We start from the raw sequence: 10,000 nt of genomic DNA, 5'->3' as shown, positions 1-10,000 counted from the left end.
TGCTTGATTGATTTTCTGATTGTAAAACTTGAGAGGAAAAAGTCTAGGATGGCAGAGATATGCATTCAAGAAAAGATTATATTTTTAAATCTTTAAAAATATTACATTTATAATATATTTTAATCACTTTTATTCACTTGAAAATGCTTCAGTAAACCTTCCTGTTGGGTTTATATGTCTGAAGTAAAACTATTTAACATAGATGTATAGCAAGTGGTAACCAAATTGTTTTAGCATGCCATAAAAAGGGTGAGTTGCAGTTTTATTTTTTTTCTGAAGGCAACTGTAAAATGAAGAGACTATTTGGCTATTTCTGAAAGTTTGTTCCGACAGTGTTTCAATGAAGCATATCAAGGTATAGCTTTATTGAAGGAGTTATCGCATATATTACTGATTTTAGAAAATTTCACTATACAGTATTTTATAACTTTTCCCCCTTTCTACTATTGTTGCTCAACACTTGTCCTGATAATGCTTAAGGTATACAGTACTATGTAAGCAGTTTGATACTTATTAAATTAATTTTACTGTCTTTGAAGCTTACATTTTTACCAACATCCCTCATCCAGCTTTATCAACTGATGAGATTCATTCACATCAGCAACTTTGTAGATGAAGCTCCCATCAAATGTTGTCAGTGATCCCCGCTAATTTCAATTTGGAGCATATAGCTCGCATGGTATAAGTAATAAGCTCAAGTGAACCCCCTTATGGTAAGTTCATCCGAACTTCGGCTTCAACTTGGTGTCTATTCAATCGAGAGTAATTTTATTTGTATTATTCGTGAAATCCGATTAATGTCTCTAGATTATGGTTGAAAGGTTTTTCTTCATTTAATTAGGAATTAAATTTTATCAATCCTTTTAACATACTGCACAATGCTTGAAATCCTCAACTTTGGATATGACTATATTAGGTTTGGATATTCTGTCCTTGTTGCAACATTGAATTTATTTAAATCGAATATTGTACTGTTATTTACCTTATTTTGCTTTTATGGTGCTTTAATTCCTTTTAGTTAAGAAAATTAGGTGACTAATAATCTGCTAAAGCTTGAGGTGTTTGGGTAAGGTTTTAGAAATAAAATCTTCAAAGTTTCAATAACTGCCTAAAAAATTCTGGCTTTGCATTTGTGTAGAAATCAGTTGCATAAGAGATTTGTTTTATTATATAACATGCAGGTTGCTCAGAAATAATTACTTTAATTACTTTTGTTTAGGTAAGAAACTAGGTTCTCTTCTGTGTAGGATTTCCAGATTTTCTTTTCCATACATAGAAGAAATGTTAAGATATTTAAATTTGTTGGTAATAGTGCACTATTAATGTGGAATTCTGTAAGACATTGTGTACATTAACTTAAGAATTATATATATATATATATATATATATATATATATATATATATATATATATATATATATATATATATACATACAGTATATATATATATGTATGTATGTATGTGTTTATAAATATATATATAATGTAATATATATATTACATTATATTATATATATATATATATATATATATATATATATATATATATATATATATATATATATATATATATATATAGATATATATATATATATATATATATATATATATATAGATAGATATATAGATATAATGTATATACTCTATATGTGTGTATATATAAAATATTAAAAAACAAGTACGGTATAGTGCATTAATTGTAAATTATACAGTATATATACATTTTTACTAAAGATTTTTGTGTAGTAATTCGTGGAATTATATTCCCATGTTTCTCTCCACCTATTTGTGCATTGCAGCCTAGATTTAGATTTATCCAAGCATCAGGTCTTGTTTTTTTCATATGATACCACTTAACTGTAGTGTGACCTTAAAGATTTAAAATGTTACTCCACTGGTATAAGGTTTATAGCAGTTTGATTTTGACATGCATAAAGCAGGCCTTCGTTTTTTAGCCATATTTTAGTACAATACTTGATTTTGTACTGATAAATAAGCTCATTGTTCACTCCTATTTGGAAGATTATATTTTCAGATACAATATTTGAGAAGAATTTGAGTTCTTTACTCATAAACCTTGCTATGTTTATGTTATAAAATCTGCAAGGAAGAAAACAGTTATAACTTTTATCAGTGAATTTTAATTGTAATAATTATTCATTTTCCTTATATCTTCGCATCCATGCACTATGGTACGTAAAGGCCAAATGAATTATTGTTTTATGATGGATATTTTTGTAGATATAAAATCCAGCAACATCATGATCATCATCATCATTGTGGAGTTATTAGACTGCCATAAATTGGATTTTCCTTGATAGTATACTTAGCTAGGATTTATTCCTTGTTATTAAGATAGGTTGATAAGGAAGGAAATGGAGCTTAGGATAGCCTCCTGGCTAGTACAGTGGTAACATTTTTGCATAGCATTTGCATGGTCCCAGCCCAGGACTGTGAGTTTATGCTGTTTACTGGGAGGTTTCTGCTGTGGTTGGGCACCACGGTAGGTGGTTGGTCTTGTCCAGCTGACATTCTGGTGAGCATCTATGCTGATGAAACTGGAAATGAAGCAGACACCTTTAACCTTTATAATATTTATTCACATAGGTTTCCTTTTTCCTATTGCTTCTGAAAATGTGCCTAACTTTTTTAAAAGTATGTTCCATTCAAAGCAGCTAAAGATTACGATATATAAAAATACCAAATAAATGTTTAGAGACTTCTTAGATAGGAGCATCAGCACCAGTATATTTTATATTCTTAGTTATTTAGAAAATGTTTGGTAATATTCAAGAGCAGTCTTGTTTTACCTCTATGAAATTCTTAGGTAATGACAATGCTGCCAATACCAGTTATATTGACTAAAATTGTAATACCTGGTGCAAATTATTGCTCCCAGTTCATGATATCTCAGAGCAGTTTTATACCAGTTTTCTACCTGACATAAATTGTGACTTTTTAGCAGCCATTTGCTTTACACTCCTTTTCATATTTCAATATCATGTGTGTATGAAGGACAAAATAGGGACTGGAAGATTTTGATAGAGAAAGAGTTAGTTTCTTTGAACTGTGTGTTCTAATGAGCTTCGGAAATTGTCTTGGTTACTCTTCTTAATTACCAGTTGTGGGATGTATGACATTTGAAAAACATAGGTAAATGTAGGAAAGAGGTTATCGTTTTATGAACTCTAGTATGAATTTGTACTAGAGTTTCTCAAAAGTTAGTCTAGTCTCTCCTAAATAACTCTAATATGATTGCTATATACAGAATATTACATGATGTTAATATGTTCAGAATTAAGGTATAATTCATAGCTTAATTGAACATGAGTAAAATTATGTTGGGATGATTAAAAATCAGTATAGTTTATGAAGTAGTTTAGAAATACTCTGATTGTTATTGATGTCTATTTAGATTAATGAATCTTTTAAGAGTAGTTAATTATTTATGATGGTCTTTAATGTTGCTATTGAAAAGGAAAATGTTATATCTGAAAATGTATGAATTTCATCATTTTCAGATGAAAGTTCATTGGTCTTTCGTACGCATAGTGCACAAGTAGTGTGAATGGCACAATATTAAGATCAAATGTCCAAGTCAATTGTTTCCTACTATATTTTTTGCTTAATTCTGCTATCTATTTGGAATAAAACCTTGTCAATGATGGACTATAGATCTAGGATAGTGTGTCAGATGCATTAGTAGAAAAGTGAGACTGCACAGTATAATAAGAGAGAACAGTACATAGTGAACATATGATACCCTGGGCCCTCTAAATATACAGGAAAAGAATGGAGGGCTTTGCTTTAAAAAGGTTAGGTGGTATCATTTTTGAAATTATTTTCAAGAAATTCCATTCCTGGCCAATTGTTTAAAGCATTGCCAAAGTTCTGTATCCTGTTCCAGCTTTCATTTTACAGAGTGAAAGAACACCTGGCGTATTTTGATATTTTATTAAAGACTGATGCTTTTATGGGCATTGATTTTTTAATAACATATTTTTTTAATATTCATTCAGTATTTCTTTATTTTTTAAATATTTTAAGGTTGTTTGATGTTACTCTCTTCTCATTGAGAATGAGAATATTTTTGTCTTAATATCACAGTCTTACTCTCTTACATCTGTCTACATTATGTTCATCTCCTATGCTGTGTTCCTACTCCCTGTGGTGAATGGAACAGATTGTTGATAACTGCAGAGGTGCCCATGTATTATTTATTTTGGCTTTGGCCAAATTAGGTTAAATCTTCTCCCTCATGAACTTTTGTACAGGCATTATTTTAACCTATATTTCTAGTTTTGTAGATTCTAATTTTATATGTACATATTACTGGATCTCTCCTCACATCGTCCCCCAATTTTTCATTCTAACAGCCCCCCTTTCTCTCGCAGTTCCTGCCAAAAAGAAAGGTATTGGTACACACCTCATGGTAAACCTAGATTACATTATAGACGTTGTCCTAAACCCATTTTATAATAGATTGTTCAACAGCCATTCATTTCACTCATTTTCATAGGAAATTGTTTATGGTATTTTGAAGCTTTAGTGATGACAATTTTTTCTTTGTTTTGTTTTTTGTGTTTTGATTTTAAATCATTATGCTGAATTTTTGTAAATGCATAGAATTTTTGTTTTGTAAAGGAAAAGTTTTGAAGTTTCAAAACTTAATCAAATGAAACTTCAAAATCATATAGACAATTTTTACATTTAACTAAAGCAATGAATTTTTAAGTGGCAATATGCTGTTGCTATTTTGTGAAACAACGTGAACTCATGTTTTAAAAGCTACTTTGAATGAAAAAGATGGATTTAGTGTATTGTTAAAGTGGCATCCTTATTCTTTATATAGTGATTAGTGCATGATGTATTTCAATAATGGTCGTCTGAGGGCGATATTCTTACTTTAGACGTAGTTGACCAGTATTTCAGCAGATATATAGTACAGTCTTAGAATGTATAGATAACTCTAGGTCTTAGAAAAAATTAATAGGTGTCGCAGACATTCATCATCCTGTTAATTTTTCTTTGTTTCCGTAGACAGTCTTTAAATGCTCTAAGACATCCTCAAACTGTTACGCAATGCCATACTAGTCAGAACCTCACACTTGTGCTATTATTTGTCCTTTTAGGACGGTAGTAGTATCCTGTTAAAAGATAGGTAAGACAGTTAGTGCAGCCTGCTATAAAAAAAGCGCATCGACTTTACCAGTAAACGCTTCAGAAGCAAAAATTGCCAACTACTTATGCAATAGCCAGAGAAAGGAGCTTTCTAAATAAGAAAAATAAACATTCTTCTTGCCAGCTTCCCCCTGTACTATATCTCTTTCTTTACTTGTTGTAAGTTGTCTTTGTCCTGTTTTTCACTGGTTTAGATATTTTCCTTTCATCTTTTGCTAAAATTCTTTTGCTTTCCTGTTTCCTAGATGAGACCAATTTTTATGGATATTTGATATGTATTTCATATGTGGAAAGCAATAATTTAACTCTGATCACACTGTGGCTGAAAGTACATACCATGGTTCATAAGAAATTTTCTGGCTTTGAATGATAACATTTTGACTGTGGATTACTTTCAAGTGTTAAAGTATTAGCTCAAGTTGATTAAGTTTAGCATTTTCTTGACAAAATTAACAGTGTGATTTGAGGACATCTCAGCTAAAGTTCATTGTTACAGAATAATTATTTTGACATATTAGTGTCATATTATGTATGTACAGTATGTGTATATATATAAATATATATATTTATATATATACATTATATATATATATTTATATATATACATTATATATATATATATTTATATATACATTATATATATATATATATATATATATATATATATATATGTATTATATATGTACACATACATACATATATGTGCTCATGTATAAAGACACACACACACACACACATATATATATATATATATATATATATATATATATATATATATATATATATAAATATATATATATATATATAAATATACATATATATATACATATATATGTATATATATATATATATATATATATATATATAATGTATACACTTATTGTATATGTATGTATGTATGCTTGTGTTGTATGATTGTATGTCTCTTTGTACATGAGAATATATATTTTACATACACACACATACTGTATGTATATATATATATATATATATATATATATATATATATATATACATACATACATTCATACGTATACTGTATGTATACATATATATGTATATATAATTATTTTTGTAAATATATGCTGCATATTTTATTTGCATAAAAGGCATAAATTCATGCAGATACTGTTACAAACACTATGATAATACAATAATATTTTTAGTTGCATAATCATTACATTTTAGCAGACTTCCATGACTTCAAAGACGTATAGCAACTTACATTAACCACTTTGACAAATCACTTTTGGGGAAAGTAATTCTTAGGATGCCCAATTGCTTGATTATGAATTTACATTTTGAGGATAATTGAACCTTACTCGTCAAAATCCTTGTTTTTATGATTAGTACTTACCTGGCAGTTATATATATATATATATATATATATATATATATATATATATATATATATAGCTGATATCTCTAGCTATGTATATATAACTGCCAGGTAAGTATTCATAAAACTTTGTTTTATCATAAAAACTCCATTTTTATGAATAGAACTTACCTGGCAGTTATATATACATAGCTAGAGATATCAGCTGTATATATATAACTGCCAGGTAAGTATTCATAAAACTTTGTTTTATCATAAAAACTCCATATTTCCTTACTTAAATGCGATGAGAGAGGAAACTTAAGAATTTTATTTCCCCATGCGATAGCCAAGCACTGAATAATTAATCAGGAGGTTGATTTTATGATATGGCCATTACAGACAGTTTTTACCGGGCACAATGCTGTTAAATTGGTAATTGTACCATGGTTATTTTTCTAATTATTCAGCTACAATTTTACCGCATTTTCATGATGCGATGTTAGAAATCTGTTTTTCATATAGAATTTATTTAACATCGAGGACCTTAAACCTCGGCTGTCACAGCCTTGGAATAGAAGTACCATATCTGGTGGTTGATGATCATATAGATAAGGTACTATATTTCTTTACCGTGTGCCTTACTTGCCCATTTTATTTTTAGTATTTAGGTGAATATTTACACATTAATCTTATCTAGTTGATATCACTCTGTTGATTTGTCCCAATATATTGGATAGATGTGTAATAAGTCATCAGAAATAATCTTTTCTGTGACATTAAAAGCAAATTAGAATAAAATAGTGCATTGCTTCAAAAACTCTGCTTTAAAACTAATTTTCAATGTTCATACCTGGCTATGTACAGCTTTTTCAACTAATATCTGAAATTTATATAAAAAACTTATAAGAGTGGTATGTCTCATCCTACCTAGCTGCCAAAAAGGTCTTTCAAAATGCTATATAACAGCTTTATTAGATATAAGAAAAAATTGAAGGAAATTCCTATAATACAAATTAGAGAAATTGTAACTACTTGCTGTAATTTTAAAGTCACATCGATAGGAAGATAAATAGCTGTTACACTTAGGTCAAGAAAATACGTTAACTATCTTATACATTGTATTGAGAATGCTTATATCAAAAGTTTATTCTCTGGTGAATGTCTAATGACATATGGAATAACATCATGATTTGGGGAACTTTTTCATATTTGCTAAAGCAGATTTAGGAGTTCTCAGTAATGAAAGCAAATTTCTTAAGGTCCAACACGATATTAGTGTGAAACGTCAGTGATGTTCTGGGATAGTCTCAACAAATCTTTTATCATCCAACAACTTTGTTGCTGGTTTGTTAAAAAGTTATTTACATTATATTTTTCACGTTTTTTCAAGGCCAAGCTTATTGGAATTTTAGCATTAATAGATTATATAGATTTGACCAAGAATACATTACATTGTCTTTTTTTTTTTTTTTTTTTTTTTTTTTCATTGTGGACCCTGCTGATATAGTTCATTTTGTATCTGTAATCATTTTTAGAATTATTCAATTGTTGTGAGCTCTTTTCTATACCTTTGATTAGGGACAGTTGCCATGATACCGCATTTATATGTTGCGTTCTTTAGGTTTGATGAATATTAGGATATATAAGGGAGTTTATTTCCATTATCAAATTACTTTTAACAGTAACACCTCGTTTTCTCAGAATTTAAATGACATAACTATAATCAAAACTTTTTCAAAACATGTTTTGATATTTTATTATTTAAATCAAATGCACAATATTTAATGGAAACAGTGCCCAACCCTATGATGTTAATTGGTTCCAAGAGACCTGATGTAATGTTATTTTCAATGTAGGTCAGATTTTTTCCTTATAAAGTTACATGTTCCCTATGTGCATACTAAATGCAAAAATGTACTTATAACCTTTTATAATTTTATAAAAATCAGATAACATTAATAAACTTCTGTGTGAAGTACAGTACTTTACAGTACAATACATCACTTGATCGTTATTTTGTGATGTAGAGACCGATGTAAGGTTAGGAAAAATTATGTAACAGATTTTATTTTGTTATTTCCTTTAAGGATGACCGGCGATATGTAAGAAATGACGTAGATCGAACCAATGTAAAGAGGGGTATTATTGTAAATAGGATTGCTATTACTATTATTGTACAATTATATTTTTTTTTCATACCATTTTAGGGCACATATAAATAAGAATCTTCTCAATTAAGATATAGAGGAACTATCATACAGCTATTGGTGAAGTGCTTGGAACAGTCAGATAAAAGCACTCTAGAACATACAGAAAAATGTATGATTGCTTATGCATTCCATATATATTTTATTTACACTGCATATATATTGATATAAATTTTATGCTTCTAAATTATATAGATAAATCTATGAATGCATCTTATACTTCATGACTTTTACAATAAAAGTGTCATGGGGATAGTATCATAGGTCCCTTTCACTTGGAGATGCGCATAATAATTCCTCAGTGCACATTGTATTAGTAAGCAATTTAAGTACAGGGGGGTATTTTATTTTCTTTAGCACATGATATCAAGCAAAATTAGTTTTTAATTAATTCATCTCGTAGTTTTGATGATTTACCTTAGATTTTTGGAAATGTAGGGTAATTTTTTAATATTTTTCCAACAAGTTAAAATTGAAAGGCCTGGGGAACATCCATTTTAAGTTATCAAAGCCTTAGTGGTATTTAATAAGGAATATATAAGTTGCCCTAAAGGTACTGTTAAAAATACATATTTCATACAATTGGTCAACACCTTAGTGTACTATTTTGGAAATCTATTGCTTGAATGTTATTGGAAGTACGGTAATTTAGAAAAGTTTAATGTTTACCAGGCAGGATTTTAGCCTGGATTTGATATATTAAAATTACTGAGGAGTATAATTTTCTGAAGATAAATTTTAATATTATTTTTTTGGCAAAGTATATCATATTTTACCCCCATTTACTACATTGGCAATATGCTTGGTTATTCTAATTAAGTGAATAAAATTATTTTTCTCTCGTTCAATTATCTTGTGCATTGTAAACTAGGAACTTATAAAATCACAGATACAGCTCTTGAATCACTTCCATTATGGGGATAGATAAGATGAGATAAAGATGCAATAATCTCTCCTTTAACCATGGCTAAAGGAATATTTGAATGTATGGCTTATGATGGGATACCTCTTAACCTCAATTTTAAAAGTACACCTATAAAGCAAGAAAATGGAGTAGAAACTATCATATAGATTTCACTTATTTCAATAGTGAACATATCTGTAATAAGTCCATATTGTAGTATGGGCTATCTTATGCTTACTTAATTCCATTACTATAGGGATGGGATGGCATAGGACACAATATCAGTGTAACATGCTAAAGTAAATTTTATTCTTTTTACTTATAGGGTCTGAATGCATGAATACTGGGAGAGCTTTTACTCCGATACTCATCAGATGTAGCATGTGT

At 28.9% G+C, this 10,000-nt stretch overlaps 1 protein-coding gene across 3 annotated transcripts in view; it reads left to right on the top strand.

Annotated features, from left to right (window-relative positions):
• The window catches only part of cac (cacophony), a 360,232-nt gene that overhangs the window by 65,989 nt on the left and 284,243 nt on the right, over nt 1-10,000 (top strand). For all 3 annotated transcript variants that reach the window (XM_068348246.1, XM_068348244.1, XM_068348245.1), the window contains exon 10: nt 4,377-4,412. In XM_068348246.1, the coding sequence (XP_068204347.1) occupies nt 4,377-4,412 (36 nt within the window). The remainder of the gene's footprint in view (nt 1-4,376; nt 4,413-10,000) is intronic.

Source organism: Palaemon carinicauda, chromosome 24 (assembly GCF_036898095.1).
Source record: "Palaemon carinicauda isolate YSFRI2023 chromosome 24, ASM3689809v2, whole genome shotgun sequence".
Lineage (NCBI taxonomy): Eukaryota > Metazoa > Arthropoda > Malacostraca > Decapoda > Palaemonidae > Palaemon > Palaemon carinicauda.
This window is presented reverse-complemented; position numbering and strand designations above follow the sequence as displayed.